The 22,128-nt window shown below is 42.4% G+C and overlaps 1 protein-coding gene across 1 annotated transcript; it reads right to left on the reverse strand.

Moving 5' to 3' along the window:
• Nucleotides 1-4,541: 4,541 nt before the first annotated feature.
• On the reverse strand, nucleotides 4,542-16,365 carry LOC138990514 (putative zinc finger protein 840). The gene is made up of 4 exons (XM_070382059.1): nucleotides 16,269-16,365; nucleotides 13,048-13,174; nucleotides 12,538-12,633; nucleotides 4,542-6,996 (listed from the first exon to the last, which is right to left on the reverse strand). Exons 1-4 carry the CDS (start codon nucleotides 16,323-16,325, stop codon nucleotides 5,741-5,743), a joined length of 1,536 nt encoding a protein of 511 aa, XP_070238160.1. The 5' UTR covers nucleotides 16,326-16,365; the 3' UTR covers nucleotides 4,542-5,740.
• Between the last annotated feature and the right edge of the window lie 5,763 nt (nucleotides 16,366-22,128).

The raw sequence follows: 22,128 nt of genomic DNA on the forward strand, positions 1-22,128 counted from the left end.
TCTTCACTTCTCGTCTGTAGTCTTCGATGAAGTTCATATGCACTCTTTTTGTATTAATGGTTCCAGGCAATCACCCAAGCCGGGTAATGACAGCAGAAGCTCCTCTAAGGAGCCCCGCTGTGGGCGGCGGCCGCGGAGCCTTATGGAGAATGTAGTCCGGAAAAGCGTGGACGGTCCCTTGGGGAACCCTGGGGAGGACGGCCCGGCGGCCTCTTCTGCGCATGTGCCATTGCCAGTGCGCTACCTACCGTGCTTTCCAGTTTTCTGCCGAGTCCGCGTTCCAATTCTGTAGGCTGTTCCGGGGAAAGAGTCCTGCAGCGTCCGGAACCCGCCCTTCCGCGGTCACCTGGGCGAAGCGGGTGCACCCGCAAGTTAAAGGGTTGGCAGGGAGCTCCGAGCCCTTGGGGCCGGGGGCGAAGGGCTGGGCGGAGCTGGCCTTGGCCCGCGGAGAGTGGACGCACTCTCTGCCCGCATCCCTTCCCTGAGGTGGGTTCCCGGATGGTCGAGGGCAAGGCGACAGAGGGCAGAGCTCCTGACTTGCAGGCCTCATGACGGGCGCTCCCTGCAGCCCCCCTTTTAAAAAAGAAGGTTCTTTGTGAAGGTGCAAGGTTTGTACATGGCTAAAGAGGGCAAGAGGAGAAGGGGGCAGTGACAGAGGATGAGATGGTTGGATGGCATCACCGACTCAATGGACATACGTTTGAGCAAACTCCAGGAGCTGATGATGGACAAGGAAGCCCTATGTGCTGCAGTCCATGGGGTCGCAGGGAGTCCGACACAACTGAACCACTAAACAACAAATCGCTAAAATCTTGTCCCCAGAGTTCCACTGATGCAACTTAGATCTGCAGCCTGTTGGGCTGGGTTGAAGAGTAGTGGAGAACAGCAGGGAAGGGAAGGAATGTTTATTATAGAAACAAATGTTAGAATCATTGTATTAGTTATTTTATACTGTGCATATATTGGAAGAAAAATTGTGAGCTTCAGTTGGCGGGAATGGCCAGGGAGCAGATTTGACCGGAAAAGATTTCAGGGGGCTGGGGGGCCGGGCTGATGTCTGCTGTGCTGCATGAGGTTTTAAGAGCACGGTGTTTGTGTTTAGACCAGGTCCTGTCACAGTACAGCACTGCTTCCCAGGGCATCTTATTCACATTCATCATGTTTTCTCATCTGAAAAGTGAGCCTAGGAATAATATTTGCCTCATTGGGTTGTTCTGAGGTAAAACGAGATAGCATTTGTAAAAATCAAGCCCATGGGACTTCCCTGGCAGTCCAGGAGTTAAGACTCCACACTTCCACCACAGGGGGCTTGAGTTGGATCTCTGGTCAGGGAACTTAAGAGCCCATATGCCTCCTGGTGCAGTTTAAAAAAAAAAAGTACATTGCAGGGAGCAAGCCAGAATACAATACACTCCGGACTTGTATCCCTTGCAATCAACGTTACAAAGATTTTTAGATGTCTCACTCAGTCCACCCAACCAGGCTATGAAGTTGGCATTACCGCACCTTTAGGAGCACATTTTATAACTTCGTTTACAGAGAGCTAAAGTGATTTATTCCCTGGTAAATGAGTAAATTTTAAAACTGTTTAAAAATCTGTTTTAGTGAGGTCTGTTTTACTCCCAGTCTCATTGTGGGGCTTTCTTTGTGGGGCTTTCCAGGTGGCACTGGTGGTAAAGAACGCACCTGCCAATGCAGGAGATGCAGGCTCAATCCCTGGGTCAGGAAGATCCCCTGCAGGAGGGCATGGCAACCCACTCCAGTATTCTTGCCTAGAGAATCCCGTGGACAGAGGAGCCTGGCAGGAGTCCATGGGGTGGTAAAGAGTCGGACATGACTGAAGCAACCTAGCACACATGCATGATCTTTGTAATATATATTCCCCCCTGCCTACCCTCATTGGTTTTTTTTTCTGGCATGATGACTTGCCTTCTGTGTGCCCTAGGAAGCAATTGTACTATGTATTTTGATAATCACAGCATTGGACCTATTTTCCTTAGGTAACAAGGTATAATCGAGGCTTCTAGGCTCGTTCTGCCTCCTGCAGCTTTTTTCACTCTGCAGTCTTAATTGGACTTTAGAAAAGGTCCAGCTGACCAGGCACTTCAACACTGGGAGTCCAAATGCAGAGTCCAGCTGATGGAAATGTGGCTGCTATGCCCACGTAGAAACAAAACCATCCCAGTGAAGGAAAAAGCAGGAGGCCCCAAGGACAGAAATCACGCCTGGAAAAACATATTTCTAAACTGAAACCTCTCCCTAGGATTTTAAGGCAGAAACAGAAGAATCCCTGAAAGAAGAGTTTGGGGGCCAGAATTTTCCTCTCCAGGGTGAGCAAAACCTGGGTGATCACACCATATTCGAAGACCATTGAATGATCATTGTGATTCATGAAAGCCTCAGTTCAGCTTTCAGAAGAAAAAATGTGCATTGCAATGGTAGGGGAAAGGAAGGTGCAGATGTGTTAAAGAGAAAAAGACACTTCGTGAGGATTCATTCCATAGAAAACCATCGCTTACATTTGTTCTTTGGTTGCTAAGTCGCCTCTGACTCTTTTTCTACCCATGGACTGTAGCCCACCAGACTCCTCTGTCCATGGGATTTCCCAGGCAAGAATACTGGAGTGGGTTGCCATTTCCTTCTCCAGGGGATCTTCCTGACCCAGGGATCAAACTTGAGTCTCCTGCATTGGCAGGCAGATTCTTTACCGCCAAGCCACCAGGGAAGCAAGCCCACTACTTACATTTTCTCAGTATAAAAAGTTCTACGTGATCATTTCAGAATTCTGACAAGTGGATATTCCCTCACTGTGTTATTTCCTGTGCTTCTTGGACCAGGTGGATCAAAGGGCCATTTTCTTGGTAAATAATAGTAAGAGCTGCTGTGTTAGCTGTCTCATGATTCCATTCTTCATTCTTTCTTATCAGCTTTGATGTCATCATTCTTGGTTCTCTTCTTCGAAGATGAACAAATCCCAGGTAAGTTGTTTAGGGATTTACTTCCCACATTTTGGAGTGGACCTCAAGAGGTTTGAGGAATGGAGTTGGTCATGGATAGATCATGCCTGCTTGATGATGCTGCCTCCATAAAAATCCCAACAGAATGGGGTTTGGAGAGCTTCCAAGTGGAGTTGCTGGGTGAATGACAGGCCCAGAAACCCCAGACCCCTTCCCACGTACCTTGCCCCACACATCTCTTCCATCTGAATGTTTGTCCGTATCCCTAATTTCCTTTTACAATAAGCTGTTCACCTGAGTTGCTCTAGCAACTTGCTCAAGCAAGTTCTGTGAATTGCTCAGGCAAACTCTAGCAGGGAGTGGGGTACGGTCAGAGGAACTTCTGATTTAGAGCCAACCTACCAAAGCAGGTGACCACCTAAACTTGGGATTTGAAGTTAGGGATGAGGGGCAGTCTTTTGGGACTTGGGCCCTTAACCTTAGTCTGACACAATCCTCAGGTAGTCAGAATTGGGTTGAATTATGACCCCCAAGCAATATCACAGAATGGCTTGGTGTGGGAAACCCCCCCACATATCTGGTGCAAGGAGTGTCAGTGTGGTGGTAGTGTAAGAGTAAAGGAGAACACAGGAGAACTGAGTTTTTCCTGCACGCAGGGGTTAAGACTTAGTGTATCTTTCGTCGGGGGCCAGGGGGTAGCTCACGTCAACACCCTGTTGGATTCTGTCCTCAAATGTGTGACCGTGAAAACTCAATTTAAATAAGGAATTCACTATTAAAAGCAAAAAGAAAAAGTTGTACACACTAAGTTAGTGTTTAGATGACATTTTAAATCTCCATACAAGCATTTCTAGCTCTCTCTCCATTTATCATACCAACAACTCTTATTATTTTCTTAAACAGAAATATCTTATGTGGTTTTAATGTTAAAATCCAATAGGAAATTTTTTTAGCTGAAACTTTCCAATGGGAATGTCTTGAATGGCCTAACTTTTGCATAATGGCTATTTCCTGTTTTTATTTTCTAACTTTTTCCTTTTTCATGTAATTAGAGACTTAGGATTTATAGTGGTTATTCCCAGGAATCATGGCAACAGATATAAAAAAAAAGTTGCCATTTCCCTCTCCAGGGATCGAACCCAGGTCTCCCACATTGCAGGCAGATGCTTTAACCTCTGAGCCACCAGGAAAGCCCTGCCCCCTCAACAAAAAGACATTTATTGGAATCTAGGTTTCTATTGAGTCTGTTAGCAAATTTGGAATACTAGACTTTTTAGAACAAGCTGTTCTGTTAAGCTTTTTTCTTTCTTCCTTATAATATAGACTCCAGAGTTAAGAGCCATGTTGGAAATTCTTAATATATTTTAAACACATAGAATAGTTTCCATTTAGGTTGACTCTAAACCAGAATTTTAAAGACCAAAGGAGTAACTGCCCCATTTTTCCCTCACCCCAGTAACCATTTTACATTTTCATAATTGCATTGATCACATTTATTTTATACTCATCTTTTAAACTTATTCAGTTGCATTTTCATTGTATATATAACTCAACAGACACATAATTTTATAGGTTATTTGCAAAAAGTGAGCTTATGTCCATACCCTTTCTTAGAGATTTAAAAAAAAGCACATAAGGAATGAACATGGGATGAGGAGCTGCCTCCAATGATTACACAACAATTTAGCCATGTGGCAGCCACTATAATACTCTAATATCTGGGAAAGCAGAGGTCAGAAAGATGAGAGAACGACCCACAAAGAAGAAACTGAATGTTTTCCATCAATTTCTATGGCTTGAGAGCAGTCCTAAAGAGACGTGTTCAACTACTCCCAACCCCACTTGACTGAACAGGGCTAAGCTGCCACCAATGATTATGGGAACTGATTCAGAAAAGTGTAGATTTCTGACACAAGACTTGAATGTATGCAACATTTCCCACCAGTGTTAGCAGGCCCTAGAAAACTTGTGACTTACTTATCAGGGAACACAGGAAATCAACTTATTTTGAATAACACTACTATGGATTCTCTAAGTCATGAATCTAAGTCATAGAATTGTTGCCATCTCTCCGTCTCCTCTTGGTTCTCTGGATACATTCAATAATGGTGCCAACTGCTCCAGGAAGCTGGATGTCTATGAATTCTATCCATCTAGACAAGGAGCAGAAACATTGTCTTGTAGCCCAGTGACCCACCACCTTTAAATTTCTCATGTCTTCCCTCTTAACTTTCTTTTAGGTTTTTAAATAATGACCCACCTTTTGTTTTCATTGTCCACTGGCAACGTTTCTTCTTCTCTGAAGTTTTAATTCCAAAGAAATGGCTTTTGTGGTCCTGACTTACGCCTAGATCAGAGTTGTATCCCCTCCACACAAAATAGAGAGCCACCTCTGTTAAAACTAGGATTTTACTCATCCAGTGAAAATACATAATGAACAATCAGCAAAGTGAGTCTGTTCTTTTTACTCCACCCTCAAGCTGCCTATGAGTCTACTTCCCATCACAGCAACTGCTGTTTTCAGGTTCAAATTTTGCTTGGGCACGTTTAGCTGCTTTTGCTCAAAGAACTGAGTCAGTGAAATACAGAAAATATGTCTCTGATCGCATCTCCCCGTTTCGTCAACTTGTATTTAAATTTCTAAAATATTCCACACAGGATGAATTCATGCAGAAGAATTGGACTTTGGCTAACACCCTTTCCACGTTGATCTCTTTGGTTTAGATTTTCGATTTCTAGTAAAAGGTAAGTGATTTCTAAATGCCTCCCTGCCTCTTCTACAGTCAGGGTTTCTTTTTATCATGAGTTTGCAGATGTCGAGACAGTTTCGAATTTAGACTGAACGCTTTTCCACATTGGTCACATACAAAGGGCTTCTCTCCAGTATGGATTTTCATGTGCTTACTAAGATTTGAACTATGGTTAAAAGCCTTTTGACATTCACTACATTTATAAGGTTTCTCTTCAGTATGAATTTTTTTATGTCGGTTAAGGTCAGAGTAATAGCGAAAGGTCTTTTCACATCCATCGCATGAAAAGGGCGTCTTTGGCCTCTCTTTAGAATGACTTTTCTGGTGTCTAATAACATTTGACTGATGTTTAAAGGTTTTTTCACAAACATTACACTTGTAGGGTCTCTCTCCAGTATGGGTTCTTCGATGTCGTGTTAGATCTGAAAAACGGACAAAGGTCTTTTTACAATTATCACAGCTGTAAAGTTTCTCCCCAGTGTGGATTTGTTTATGACGCTTAAGATCTACGAGCTGGGTAAAGGTCTTCTCACATTCATTACATGAAAAGGGCTTCTCTCCAGTATGAATTTTCTGATGTTTGTTAAGATTCGATTGGCTTTTAAAGGATTTTTCACAATCATTACATTTGTAGGGTCTCTCTCCAGAGTGAACTCTTTGATGTAAGAGAAACTGTGAATATGGGTTGAAGTCCTTTTTGCAGTGATTACATGTGTAATATTTCTTTCTAGTATGAGTTTTTTGGTGTTGAATTTTTTCTGAGAAACTGTGAAAGGCCCTTCCACAAAACCTACAGACAAAGAGTTTCTTTTGTGTGGGAGTTCTTTGATGCTGAGTCAGCTGTGGTCTCTGGCCAGCATGAAATCTCTGATGAGTAATCAGGGATGAAAGAAACCGGAAGGCCCTCTGACACACGTCACACTTGTGTGGTTTCAGTCCGCTGTGTGTGCTCTGATGTTGAATGAACTTTGAAGCTCTGTTAAAGGTTTTGCCACACTGGTCACATTCAAGGTGTGTATCCAGAGTATCGATTCTTTGGCGCCTTGGAAACGATGCGCGATGCCGGAAGGCCTTTGTCTCTTCATCATCTCCGGGGGCTTTCTCTACCTGGTGAATTCGCTGGTGTTCAGCAAGTTGTGAGCTACAACTAAACGCCATGCTGCAGTCGTCACATTCATAACGTTGGACAAAAACAGAAAGTTCTCGATACTTTGCTTGGTGAGGGTTCTGCCTGAAGGTACTCATAGATTCATAAAGGGCATGATAATCCACCAATGCTGGTTGACATGCTAGTGGGAAGACAGCAGGAGAAAAATAAAATTAAAACCAGGCATCACAGCAAATGAGACTGCTAGTGGTGGAGCGGGGACAGAAGGGTTCAGCAACTGGGGACTCGGGAGGAGTGGGACGAGAGGCTGAAGTTTACCAGGAGAGGAATGAGAGAGAAGTGTTCTCCGAGTACAAGAATAGTTTAAGTGATCAACATATATCCAATGAAAAGTTTCTTTAAACTTTAAATACTTCTTAAAAAAAAAAGAAATACTTCTTTTTGTAACTGAAAAATGATTTGTTGCCACTGTAATCACCAAACCAGAAACGTTTAAAGACTCTGAAAGCAGCCACGGGAGATTCTAAGCAAGGATTAAAGTTTTACTTTCATTAAGGTCCTTTAAAATTTCTCTCTAGAGATACAGCAATTTGTGAAAGTAATTAGACTTTAAATACTTACCTTTGAGCAACAAACTGGGGGAGGGTCTCTCTGTGAGTAAATATGAACCTGGTCTATCCATTGTATTAATATTTAATATTTTACTGCAGGACAGGGTTGTTATTGATTGGGCCAGTGCTCTACTTGGATATTTGAGTTCTGTTTATTTTGTTATTTCTGAGAACACTAAGAACAGTCATATATACACATCTGTTAATTTGTTGAAATGTATTCTAGACATAGATTCTTAGAAATGAAAAGGAGCCCTATTGTTTATGTATACCCACACCTACTCAAGTTCTTACATTGTGTGAGCTCATCATTACTTTCCAGTATCTTAATCACTCTAGACTTTATGAACCTTATGACCCCCAGTTTGACAAATTTCCAGGGTTTTTTTTGTAATAAAGAAATCTAAATAAAATGGATTAACTGCTAGTAATTTTTTTATTAAAAAGGTTAATTAATGATGGAGAACTAGCATGGGTTTCTGCTACCTTTATCATTCTAGATCTTAAAATGCTACTGAAGTTATTAGAAAATGTATGAATACAGAGGAATAGTTTAAAGATACACATGAGTGATATGTCTAAACGATAAGACATCGCCCCGTAAGATGAAATCTAGTGGTGAAAACTGGTTTGGAAATACAGTATTTCAACCTAATAATACACATGCACAGAAACATTGTATGCCAAAGACAAAGACAACACAGTAACATTGTTGGAAGAGGAGGAGAGGAATGAGAGAGAAGTGTTCTCCGAGTACAAGAATAGTTTAAGTGATCAACATATATCCAATGAAAAGTTTCTTTAAACTTTAAATACTTCTTTAAAAAAAAAAGAAATACTTCTTTTTGTAACTGACAAATGATTTGTTGCCACTGTAATCACCAAACCAGAAACGTTTAAAGACTCTAAAAGCAGCCACAGGAGATTCTAAGCAAGGATTAAAGTTTTACTTTCATTAAGGTCCTTTAAAATTTCTCTCTAGAGATACAGCAATTTGTGAAAGTAATTAGACTTTAAATACTTTCCTTTGAGCAACAAACTGGGGGAGGGTCTCTCTGTGAGAACATCTTCCAACATTGTTGGAAACCTTGTTGGAGAACCCGGAGGGAAAAGGACTGAAGAAATGGAGTATGTAACGCAAAAGTTAGAACAGTCAGGATTCAAAGAGAAGTATTACCATCCATTAATATAAGTCCCCAAAGAGGGATAAAAATGTTAGAAGATTTGCCAACTTCAAATGGCTTAATATACGGGCAACTAGAATCTCTGAAAAGAGATGAGAAATGGAGAAAGAAGGACCAGAGAGAAAAATACTTAAAGAAATAATGGCCAAAAAATGTCCAAGCCCATTGAACACTTATAAACCCACAGATCCAAGAAGTCCAGTGAAGTCAAGCATAGGAAACATAAGGAGAATCACACCAAGACATCATTGTCAAACTGCTCAAAGTCAGTGATGCAGAGAAAACTGTAGAATCAGCCAGAGGGGGAAAAAGATACTGTACATGTACATCAGATTCTTCACTGGAACACTGCAAACAAAAAAAAAAAAAAAAAAAAATCTTTAATGTATTAACAGAAAAAAAAAAAATCTGTTGACCAGAGTTCGTGCCCAGCAAAACCCTTTCAAAAATGAAAGCAAAATTAAAAAAAGACATTTTCTCTCATATGAAATTTGGATTTAACCAAAGGAATGAAAAAAAAATCAGAGACCATACCTATATGCTAAATATGTAAGTTTGTTTAATAATGATAAAGAGGTCAGTTAATCTGAAGCATAGCAATCTTAAATGCTTATGCACTTACAGACTTGGTATTCGTATTCTATTGAGTTTTTTTCCTTATTGAGAAAGTTTATTTGACTGAATTAATAACACTTGTGTAAACTTAGTTGTGTTTCAAGCAGTTCTTTTAAAAACATGGTCTTTTCCCATATCATTCATAAATGAGTAATCATTATAAAACACTGCACACAATTTAAAATATTATAGCCACTTAATTTAGTTCATAAAACAATTCATTTTTGCACACATCTATTAGGTCATGTATATTTGTTATGGTCATAATTGTTATTTATGAGACTTTGAATATTGGCCTTTCCTGTGTTATGTTGAATAGTTTTAATGAAAGAACCAAAGCAGGAGGAGGCTCAGTTTTAAAGTATAAAGTAAAAGTATTAAAAACACAGTACAAACATCATGGAAGAATCCATTCCATGGATAGGTAACTGATTTTAGACAAAAGAACCAATGGGAATACCTCCCAAGTATGAATGAATACTCCCTAGGAAACTAATAGGAAGAGTATGGTACTAACACACAACAGACAAATACATTAATGGAATAAAAGAACAAGTTCAGAAGATGACTTATCTGTATAGACACCTTATATGTCCCTGGAGAAGGAAAAGGCAGCCCACTCCAGTATTCCTGCCTGAAAAATCCCATGGACAGAGGTGCCTGGCGAACAACAGTCCATGGAGTTGCAAAGAGTTGGACACGACTGAGTGAGTAAGCAGAAGCCTTATATGTGATAAGGATGGCATCACAAGTCAGTGAGGACAGGATAGATGACTTGGTAGATAGTGTCATAAAAACTGGCTCACTATCCAGGAAAAAAATGGGGCGGATTGATTTCTTACACTGTGTACAAAAATCTCTCTCTCAAAACCAGAGAGATTAAAGATGTAAGTATGAATTTTAAGCCTCAAAAGTTAACAAGGGGCTTCTCCAGTGGCTCAGTGGTAAAAGAATCTGCCTGCAATGTAGAAGTTGCAGGTTCGATCCTTGGTTTGGGAAGATCCCCTGGAGGAGGGCATGACAACCCACTCCAGTATTCTTGCCTGGAGAATCCTGTGGACAGAGGAGACTGGCAGGCTATAGTCCAGGGGGTCACAAAGAGTCAGACATGACTGAAGCCACTGAGCACGCACGCAAAGCTAACACGAAACTGTGTGTGTTACCTAGGATGGAATGGGCTTCTTAAACAACGACAAAAAGATATTAAGTAAAAGCTACCTCAAAAATGTGAAGGGTGCGATTACATCAAAATGAAGGATTTCTGGTCAAGAAAAGCTTCAGAATCAAGAGGCAAATGACAGATTGGCGGAAGTTTTCATATGTCTTAAACCAAGCAAAAATTATCTAGAACATAAAAGAAAATTCAGTTTCCAACAAAGAAAAGAGAAAACCATTAGAAATGGGCAAAGAGGCAATTCAGAAAAGCTGAATACTGAGTGGATAGCAAGAATATCATGGGAGCTTCATCTTACTATTAGAGAAAGTAGAATTAAAGCAAGGAGGTAACTTTACTATCAAAATAGAACAATTAAAATGCAGATTATTACCAGGCATTGGTAAGATGCAGGAAGAGGACCTTGTACAATTAACAGATGTTAATGCTTGTACAATTAACAGATGTCCAGAAAAAAATCTGAGAATATTTGTGAAATTGTTTAGAGATGCCCTGTGACCCAGAGAAATTATTACACAGGTTCTTAAAGGAACATATGAGATTTTGATCAGAATGAGTTGGAGAGATTTAGCCACTGTTAAGGAAAACTTAACACTGTTAAGCCACTGAACTATAAAAGAAAACGTGTGTATTGAACATGTAAAGATCTCAAAGATAACTGGAATGATAAGTTTTACAGCATGCCATTTAAATTAAAATGCCATATATAAAACAGTGATGTGTATTTTATAAAAAAGGTGTGCATATTTTTTATAAAATATGCATAGAAAACAACATAGAAAAGATATTAAACTGGTTGTCATGGGACAGGAAGATTAATGAAATCATAGGCTACAGATGAAGGGAACACAAAAGAATGGATTCTCATATAATATAATTCTCAATAATCAACAGTGATTATTGACTATAAACTGAACAATATGATTGGCTCCGTTCTCTGTACCTAAAACTTCTAGCCCTCCTGTCACTTTGCCAGACAAAGGATAAAGACCAACATGTTAATGGAATGGAGGTGAAAGTTCAAAAGATGACTCATCTGCACAGATAATCTGGGGGTAGGAGAGAAGTTGGGGGTCAGCCTACTAAGTTTTTAAAAACAAAGAGAGCCCAGGATTACTTGGAATTCTAGTCAACAGTTCTTATAAAAACCTTTTAATTTCTTCCTGGATTACAGGCTCACTTTCCAAAATGCCTACAGCTTATAAGCATTTAGTATTTTTTGAAGCATTTAGTAACTTACTCCAGAGAAGGCAATGGCACCCTCTCCAGTACTCTTGCCTGGAAAATCCCACGGACGGAGGAGCCTGGTAGGCTCCGGTCCACGGGGTCGCTAAGAGTTGGGCACGACTGAGCGACTTCACTTTTCACTTTCATGCATTGGAGAAGGAAATGGCAACCCACTCCAATATTCTTGCCTGGAGAATCCCAGGGACAGAGGAGCCTAGTGGGCTGTCATCTATGGGGTCGCACAGAGTTGGACACGACTGAAGTGACTTAGCAGCAGCAGCAGCAGTAACTTACTCAGCTCTAAGTCTGTCCAAAGCCCAGATCACCATCTGGGCAAACTTAACTTTTTGTCCCTTGACTTTCAGAGGTCTGTTAGTGAGCTATGCTCTCTATTATACACTGAAATTTAGAGTTTCTCTGAAATTTCTGGGTCATCTTGCATTCTGGCAATTTCTACTTTCTATTTGTGATGGGCTTGTCATTTCTCTCCAATTAGATGGTAAACTTGATTACTTTTTTCATGGGTTACTCAGTGTCTAATTAACTTTTTATCTGAATATAGAGAGAAGACAATCTCCCTAACTCTTTCTTGGGAAAAAAAGTGGGGGAGCTTTTCAGGACACTCTTCTGAGCCCATCCATTCTAATCACTGATAAATTATTTGACCAGTTCAGCTATTCATACTTCTGTCCCTTCGTGGGGTCATTTAAGTTTCAAAATTTTACCAGCACACCATTTAGTATCCTAAGACTAGAGATACAACAAGGCGGGTACAGGGAGAGGAACGAATGTGGGGTAAAATAGGATTTCTTTGGGGAGCTCGCTTCTCGTCACCTTGGGGATCCAGATCACTCTGACCAGTTGGCGTATGAGTGGGGACAGCCTCCACATGTTTGTTCCTTGTCAATTACCTGGGCATGGAGCACTCGTCACCTCTTTCTCCAGCATCCGGGGCTCCTTCCCTTGCCTCAAAGAGGACATCACTTCTGCTTTGTAAGCCCAGCGTCCTAAGAAAAATAAATGATCTTCACCATGCTGAAGTAATTACAGAAGTCTGACTTAGACTTCTAATGAGATTCATTATCACCTCAAAAATCTTTCAGGAGTTGGTTTTTTTTTTTTTAGGTTTTTTCTTTTTTCCTTTTTTTTTTTTTTTAGGTATTTCTTAGGCAGACACTAGCCTAAGAGACATGATGTTTTTTTAAAAAGTGTGATGGTTTGGAAGACGATGGAGAATATGAAGAATCCATCATCACCAAATGATAATGCCCTCTCCTATCGTCACACAGCACCAGTACTTTACTGAGGAACATCGAGTTGAATTCAACCAAGTGTTTCTAGGGCCTTTGCAGATATTCCCAAGGTGGAAGGAAAAATTCCACCTTGGGCAATTGTAAACTAACTAGGAAAGATCTTCTTACCCAATGACACAAGGTGATCACAGGTATCCAGCATCACATCCCGATACAGTTCTCTCTTTTCAGGGCTCAGATGAGCCCACTGGTCTGGAGAAAAGACCACAGCCACGTCTCTAAACTTCACTGACTCCTGAAATAACAGTTGATACTATATAAGTATACATGCTTCTGTGTGGCCCTTGGTAGACAACTTTCAAGTTTTCCATAACAGGGAGGTAGGCAGAACAAGGAATGAACACACACAACAGAAACTGTAAGAAATAAACTTTGTCCTTAGAGAGTTTGGAGGGCAAAATTATCTGTCCTCGTGGAAAAGTAACAGCTAAAGAAACATGCCTTTGGTGTATGTGTTTGGCTGAGGAGTCAGTGGTGTGAAGCTACCATCTGTGGGATTATGACTGCAGGCCTCCAAGTCAGAGTCCCAGGCAGGTGGGATGATAAGGACAATGTCCTGACTGTTGGACTAGGACATCAGTCTGTTCCTGAAACACCACTCTATTTGAGTTTCAAGCCTGCCAGACTTCAGACCTGGAACTTACACCATCAGCTTTCCCCATCTCCGGTTGACTGCAGATCTTGGGACTCCTCTGCCTTTGTAATCACATTATTCTCAGCCTTATCATAAATCATTATATTTATTTAGATAGATAATTTGGAGATCCTGATGGTTCTGTTTCTCCAGAGGACCCTAATTAATACAGTCACTTGATCAGTGTCAGAGAGTGTGGACTGATAAGGACTGAGATTATATGGGCCAAAGCATCAAGGCAGACCTTCAAAAATGAAGTCAGCTTGCTGCTCCTGCTGCTAAGTCATGTCAGTTGTGTCTGACTCTGTGCGACCCCATAGACGGCAGCCTACCAGGCTCTGCCGTCCCTGGGATTCTCCAGGTAAGAACACTAGAGTGGGTTGCCATTTCCTTCTCCAATGCATGAAAGTGAAAAGTGAAAGGGAAGTCGCTCAGTTGTGTCCGACTCTTTGTGACCACATGGACAGCAGCCCACCAGGCTCCTCCGTCCATGGGATTCTCCAGGCAAGAGTACTGGAGTGGGGTGCCATTGCCTTCTCCGGAAGTCAGCTTGACCTGTACTTTACATGAAAGAACCAACACCTTTGGTTCTACCCATGATGGAGTGATGTGAGAATTGGATGTGAGAGTACAGATGTGAGAGTTGGACCATAAAGAAGACTGAGCACCGAAGAATTGATGCTTTCAAATTGTGGTGTTAGAGAAGACTAGAAGACTCTTGAGAGTCCCTTGGACAGCAAGAAGATCAACCCAGTCCATCCTAAAGGAAATCAATCCTGAATTTTCATTGGAAGGACTAATCCTGAGGCTCCAATACTTTGGCCACCTGATGTGAAGAACCAGCTCATTAGAAAAGACCCTGATGCTGGGAAAGATTGAAGGCAGGAGGAGAAGGGGATGACAGGGGACAAGATGGTTGGATGGCATCACTGATTCAATGGACATGAGTTTGAGCAAACTCCAGGAGATGGTGAAGGACAGGGAAGCCTGGCGTGCTGTAGTCCACGGGGTTGCAGAGTCAGACAAGACTTTAGTGACTGGACAACAGCGACAATGATAGAGTAGTTGCTTTAGTTACCCTCTCACTGTGAAAGAGCAGGAGAAGCTAGATAAATAAACGTACCTTACTTTTACATACTGGAAAGCAACGTATTCAAGGGCTGTGATCCTTGACAGAGGAAAAGCATGTATCATCCTGACATTCTCTTTGATGGCATTTCTAGAGCCACAGGGCAAGGAGCAGTGACCTTGCTGGATGGAGGGATTGGATACCAGAGTTTGGACCTTTCAACACAACTGGGCTTGGAGGGCAGGGTGCTAGACAGGGAGCCTTAAACACTAATATGAAAATTTCCCTTGGGTCCATAGCTGACCACAGAGCCAAACTTGTGAGAACAGCTGCTGGGATACTGAGTCAAACAGAAGTTTTGAAGGTCACGTGGTGCTGGTAAGAATGTGGGGTTTGGAAAGTGGAGTAACGGGGCATTTGGTTGAGGCCGTGTTCTATACCCAATGAAGATGTCCTTTGAAAATGAAGGCAGATATAAACACATCAATTTGGACTTGAAAATTGAATAACCAGGGACTTCCCTGGTGGTACAGTGGCTGAAACTCCCAGGTTCCAATGCAAGGGGCCCGGGATCCATCCCTGGTCAGTGTACTTGACCCTGTATGCTGCGACTAAGAATTCACACGCTGCAGCTAAAAAAGACCCTGCATGCCACGACTAAGACCCAGCACAGCCAAATAAATGAATGCTTTTTAAAAAGCAAAAGGAAATTGAACAATGAATGACCATAACAGAAAGAAATTCTCTCCCAGAAGAATCCTTGTTAGTTTTTTGTGTCGGGCTGTTATGCATTCATGTGTGCATGCTCAGTCTCCCAGTCATGTCCAACTCTTTTGCGACGCCATGGACTATAACCTGCCAGGTTCTCCATCCATGGGATTCTGCAGGCAAGAATACTGGAGTGGGTTGCCATTTCCTCCTCCAGGGGATCTTCCTGACCCAGGAATCAAACTCGCATCTCCTGCAGCTCCTGCATTGACAGGCGGTTCTTTACCACTGAGCCACTTGTGCATTTATAGTGCACAAAAAACGATAGGCTTCCCTCGTATCTCAGATGGTAAAGAATCTGTGCACTGCAGGAGACCTGGGTTTGATCTCTGGGTCGGGAAGATCCTGGAGAAGGAAATGGCAACCCACTCCAGTATTCTTGCCTGGACAATCCTATGGACAGAGGAGCTGGGTGGGCTACAGTCAATGGGGTCACGAAGAGTCAGACACGACTTAGTGACTAAACCACCACCGAAAACGATACATGGAAGTCCTGACCCCCAAGACCTCAGAATGTGACCTTACTTGAAAATAGGGTTTTTGCCGAAGTCATCAGGTTAAAACGAGCTTCAGGTGGGCCTTAATCCAATGGTTTAGGAAGGGGAAATCTGGATACAGTGGCAGACATGTGCTGAGGGACCACTGTGTGAGGAGACCCAGGGAGAAGACAATTAGAGGATAAAGGCAGAGACCGCAGTGAGGCACCCACAAGCCAAGGAATGCCCAGGACAGCCAGCATCCACCAGAAGCCAGGGGAGAGACCTGCAACAGACTCCCTTATGGCTCCAAACAAACAAGGGTTATTAGGCCGGTAAATTGGTATTTAGGAAGGAATTCAGAAGTAAGCGATTGATTCACCTGTGATATCACCTTTAGAAATGAAAGAACCATGTTTCCTCCTCCTCCTCCTTCCATTCTCAGGGCAAAACACTCCAGAGAGGTCACACCTTAAAACGGAGAGCAGAAGTACGTGAGACCAAAGGTCCAAACCCCCATCTCCACCCCAAATCCCAACCACCTCAACCACATACACAGAGGAAGCCAGGAATGCAGGACAGCCTCCCAGCCTCAGCCTGACACATCGCCTCCTCTCCTGGGCTCCACAAGGAGCCCACGTGTGAGCCTGTGGCAGCTGGAACTGCAGCTGTATGGGGCCTGTGCCCATGTGCCAGAGCATGCTGCTGTTTCCCAGGTGTGCAGTGCACAAAACGTTCTCTGCTTCCCAGTGGGACAGAGCACGAACTCACCATCCCAGACAGATCAGCTCCAGCACAGCCAGCAAGCCCGTCATGCACCTAGGGCCTGCTTATATAGAGCCCAGCTCATCACACCCAGAACCTTCTCATTTCCCAATCAAGGCCCGTCATCGCCTGCAGGACTCTCAGCCCTTCTGATCTTGAGTATATTAGACACAGGAAGGATTAGGGGATGTGGTGTGTAGGTCAAGATTTAGGCTGGAAATTCCCTACTGGTCTTATTCACCCCCCTACCATGTCCCCCCACTGTGTCATGTAACATACCCTCTGGTTGATTCTCTTCCCGCTTGAATCTCTGAGATGAGGGGGGCATCTCACCTGGTGCCCCTGCCCCACATGAGGCAGCTGCATGGAGGAGGAGAGACAGTTACCTGCTTTCGGTAGGAAGAAGGTATCTGATAGCACCTCCTCTTCCCCATGGCCCATCGTCGGTAGCAGGCACGGGAGAATCCCATGTGCCGCTTGCCCCAGACAGGGGCTGGGAATGATGCAGGGTGTGGTCCACAGGATAATGACCATCACCACCACTGTGGCAAGAGGACCACATCCTGATTCCCGGAACCTATATTACCTAATGTGGCAAAAGGGACTTTGCGGGTGTGATTAAGCACAAGGACTGCACCCAGCCCTGAGATGCTTCCCTGCTCCTTCACTTCTTATCTGGCCCTCATGCAGGGAACACTTGATTCACAGGCACAAGAGGAGGGAAGAGGAAGAACACATGGGGAGAGGATGTGTCTGAGAGCATCTTTGAGATCAGAACCTTATTTCTCAATCAACTGATAATCTCACGAGAGTCTGTTTTAAGAATGAGGATGTGGGGACTAGTCTGTTTTAAGAATGAGTGTGGGGACTTCCCTAATGGTCCAGCGGTTAAGACTCCACGCTGCCAATGCAGAGAGTGCAGGTTCTGTCCCGGGCTGGGGAACTAAGATCCCACATGCTTCGAGGCAAGGCCAAAAGACTTAACAATGAAAACAAAAGTGCAATAAAAATTTGCTCATTAAAAAAAAAAGAACCAAAATGTGAAACTACCTTGGAGTGATATGAATATGTTTCCTGCCGTTATTTGTGGCTGAGCAAATACAGTTGGTTAGACAGAAAGTAAGGGCTTCTCTTACTCAGACAATAAAGAATCTGCCTGCAATGCAGGAGACCCAGGTTCGATCCCTGAGTTGAGAAGATCCCCTGGAGAAGGGAAATGGCTGCCCACTCCAATATTCTTGCCTGTTATTCTGCCCACTCCAAAAGAGCCTGATGGGCTACAGTCCATGGGGTCACAAAGAGTCACACAGCTGAGCAACTAACACTTTCATCAGTTCAGTTCAGTCACTTAGTCATGTCCAGCTCTTTGTGACCCCATGGACTGCAGCACACCAGGCTTCTCTGTCCATCGCCAACTCAAACTCATGTCCATTGAGTTGGTGATGCCATCCAACCATCTCATCCTCTGTTGTCCCCTTCTCCTCCTCCCTTCAATCTTTCCCAACATCAGGGTCTTTTCCAATGAGTCAGTTCTTCACATCAGGTGGCCAAAGTGTTGGAGCTTCAGCTTCAGCATCAGTCCTTCCAGTGAATATTCAGGACTGATTTCCCTTAGGATTGACTGGTTTGATCTTCTGCAGACAAAGGGACTCTCAAGAGTCTTCTCCAACACAATTCAAAACCATCAATTCTTCAGCATTCAGCTTTCTTTATAGTCCGACTCTCACATCCATATATGACTACTGGAAAAACCATAGCTTTGACCAGATAGATCTTTGTTGGCAAAGTACCATCTCTGCTTTTTAATATGCTGTCTAGGTTGGTCATAGCTTTTCTTCCAAGGAGCAAGCATCTTTTATTTTCATGGCTTCAGTCACCATCTGCAGTGATTTTGGAGCCTATGAAAATAAAGTCTCTCACTGTTTCCATTTTCCCCCCCATCTATTTGCCATGAAGTGATGGGACCAGATGCCATGATCTTAGTTTTTTGAATGTTGAGTTTTAAGCCAGCTTTTTCACTCTCCTCTTTCACTTTTATCAAGAGACTCTTCAGTTCCTCTTTGCTTTCTGCTGTAAGGGTGGTATCATTTGCATATGTGGGGTTATTGATATTTCTCCCGGTAGTCTTGATTCCAGCTTGTGCTTGCAAGTAAAGATGGTGAACCTTTTATGTAGCCTGTGGCCATTTTAGCCAGCTACGGAAAGATACTGAGAACATAGCCCATGCTAAGTCACTCTATACTCATGATCGCATTCCCTGACACAGTCACCCTCTAAAGAAATCACTATTCTTATTTTGGAGACAAATGGGAGGATTCAAGAAATAAGCTATTTGCCCAAGGTCACACAGCGCTGGGGGGCAGCACAGGGCTTCCAGATCTGGCCAACTTTGGAAGACTGGGCTCTTTGGCACACCCTTAAGTGCCTAATCCTGGGCCAAGTTCGCTTTTCTGAGCCTGTGCCTTCCTCACCTGGACACGTTTGTTCCTTAGCCTGGCTCATCAACCACCAATCCTAGACACCCACTTATTTTTCATTCTTCGTGCTGCACAGTTTTTTAAAAATATATTATTTTCTCTTCTAAGCCTTCATTTATGGACTAGAGACTGTGCCTTTTCTCTTTCTATATAAAACCTTTCATTCCAGTGAACAGTGCTTAAAATGCCCTCAACGGACATTATTTTGAGAGTATCCTATCACCTGTCCATTGTACTAGCATGAATTATTTCAGCATCTTGAAATCCTACTGGTGTAGATATAGTTGTTAACTCATTTTAGTGAGAGGAAATCCAAGCTGGTTATTTTTCTATCACACAGCCAGCCAGTCTAGTCCCAAATTTCTTTGAACCCAGGGCTGGATATCTTGAAGTTGCCACCAGACACTCTGTCATTGTAATTATAGAGGCAGAAATCATGATCATCTCCTTAACATTCACAATCTTTAAGGGCTTAGGTGCTTTCACCTCTGTTTTCTCATCTTTAATTTTTAATTAATTTTTATTGGAATGCAGTTGCTTTACAATGTTATATTAGTTTCGACTGTGTTTCTACAGTGAAATGAAGCAGCCACACATACGCTTATGTCCCTTCCCTTTTGGACTTCCTTCCCATTTTGGTCACCGCAGTGCATCGGTAGGTAGAGTTCCCTGCGATGCAGGGTGTTCTGCTTAGCGAGCTACTTTATACATAGTAGTGTGCATGTGTCAATCCCAATCTCCTAATCCATCCCCCCTCCCCTCGGTGTCCATATGTTTGTTGTCTACATCTGTATCTCTGTTTTTACTTTGCAAATAAGCTCATCTTTGCCATTTTTTCTAGATTCCACATATGTGCATTAATGTTAGTTTTTCTCTTTCTGACTTAACTTCAGTGTTGCCTAAGGGTTTGCGGTTTAGGTGATGGTTATGCCGTTCCTAGAGAGAGTGCGTAAAGAGACTGCTCAGGTCAAGTTTGAAGTCTGTGATTCTTACAGATGTCCAAGCCACAGATAATGCAGCAAGGACTAGGGCAGAGGCGCAGGAATAGAGACAATCAAACATATACTGTAAATTCAGACTTGAGTTGCAAAGACATTCCAGATGCTAGAGTAGGAGAATGCTGGAAAATTGAAGTTGATTCTCAGAATTCTGCCCACCATCCTGCAAAGATATCTCTCTGTAGTTCTTTTGTATCTCATCATCTTGGTCCTGTTGCTTGGAAGCAAGAGCAAGACTAGTCAACTTTTTAAATGAGATGTTGAGAACATATAGGTTAGACGAGATAGTATAGGTCCCCAACTCTCTGTGATAGAAGGTAGCTGTGTTCACCTCTGTACCATCAAGACTCCCAACTCTTTGTGATGGAATTAGAATCTGAATCCATTCTTCCTACAGGCCAGGGCCACTCTGACTAGAGCAACTTTGTTGGAGTTTCATAGCTCCTCATAAGGGTGACCATAAGTGTCCAATATAAAAGATTAAATGACAAAATTAAAGAAAAGTGGATGTGTGTATAATACTGTTATAATCAGATATTCCAAGATAAATATGTCATTCATGACTATCATTTTTGTATTTAAAACGTTGTGTTAAATGTATCAAACATATCCATATGTGTAATAAATAATAAATCCATTATTTATAAATGGATATGTTAAAAAGTTTACATACATGAAATTAATAGCATAGGTTAAACATAAAGGATAAGTTAACATAAAGGGTATGTTAAAAGTTAAAAGCATAAAGTGATTTTTACCTGGATTTTCTCAATCATGATGTCTTTGGATGACCAAAATTTCATGAGTGCCTTTTTCTTTACCTCTTAAACAATTAAGTTCAAACAGTTAATTCAGAGGCTGAGACTGGCTTACAGTCAGTAAAAACCCCAAACCAACATGGCAAAGTGGGGACAGGAGGAAAATATGAGTTTTGACTTTTTTTTAATGATGGGCCTATTGCTCGTGTACTGATAGCCTACTTGTGAATGCCAGCTTTTCAGAACAAGTTTCTTTAGTGTTATATTCAGTTTCTTTTGTTTTCTTTCCTGTCATTTGGATTCAGGTGTTGGAGTGGTGGACCAATGGGAGTTTTCTTGGGTCATCACTATACATATGCCATTTAATTTGCAGGATTTTAGGGATCAAAGATGGGGCTTCGCTGGTGGCTCAGCAGTAAAAGAACCCACCTGCCAATGCAGGAGACACAGCTTCGATCTCTGGGTTGGGAAGATCCCCTGAAGAAGGAAATGGTAGCCCACTCCAGTATTCTTGCCTGGGAAATCTCATGGAGAGGAGCCTGGCGGGCTATATAGTCCATGGGGTCACAAAGAGTCAGACACGACTAACTGACTAAACAACAGCAAAGGAAACAAAGATGGGAAGGTGTTGTGATACGCATTAGTCTTAAGTCTCTCCTTTGTCTCGTTAACTGAGGAAGTCATGAGTTACCTAGGCCAGTAATGTATCTATCTTCATGTCCATGTTTATAATCTCATTTCCGTGTTCTTAACTATTTCTCAAATATTTTTTAGCCAAGTGCAATTAGTTTCAGCTCCTCTAAGTTGAATTCAAAGTGGAATGGGTCCTGCAGAGGCAAGAGAATTGAGGATCTGTTTCAACTGTGACTTGGAGAATCATGCATGTTACTCTTTAGGCTATTAGTGAATTGGGCATGCAAGGCTCATCTGGAAACCCAAAGCCAAATTTTGGAGATTATGTTTTGTTTGGGTACTCAGTCATGTCCAACTCTTTGCAGCTACATCAACTGTAGCCCACCAGGCTTCTCTGTCCATGAGATTCTCCAGGCAAGAATACTGGAGTGGGTTGCCATTTCTTTCTCCAGGGGTTCTTCTTGACCCAGGGATCGAACTCAAATCTCTTGTGTCTCCTGCACTGGCAGGCGGATTCTTTACCACTAGCGCCACCTGGCAAGCCCTTTCTTTGGAAGAGCCATCGTAATATCAGAGGAGTGACAGGGAAGAAACGATAACTTAGGCTCCTA

Source organism: Bos mutus, chromosome 13, assembly GCF_027580195.1.
Source record: "Bos mutus isolate GX-2022 chromosome 13, NWIPB_WYAK_1.1, whole genome shotgun sequence".
In the NCBI taxonomy this organism is placed as follows: domain Eukaryota; kingdom Metazoa; phylum Chordata; class Mammalia; order Artiodactyla; family Bovidae; genus Bos; species Bos mutus.

Coding starts and splice junctions, on each gene's coding strand:
- LOC138990514 (XM_070382059.1), bottom strand. CDS start 16,325: ATGGAAGGAGGAGGAGGAGGAAACATGGTTCTTTCATTTCTAAAGGTG. Junction 13,175..16,268: donor TTCTAAAGGTGATATCACAG/GTGAATCAATCG, acceptor CTGTTATTTCAG/GAGTCAGTGAAGTTTAGAGA. Junction 12,634..13,047: donor TGATCACCTTGTGTCATTGG/GTAAGAAGATCT, acceptor TATTTTTCTTAG/GACGCTGGGCTTACAAAGCA.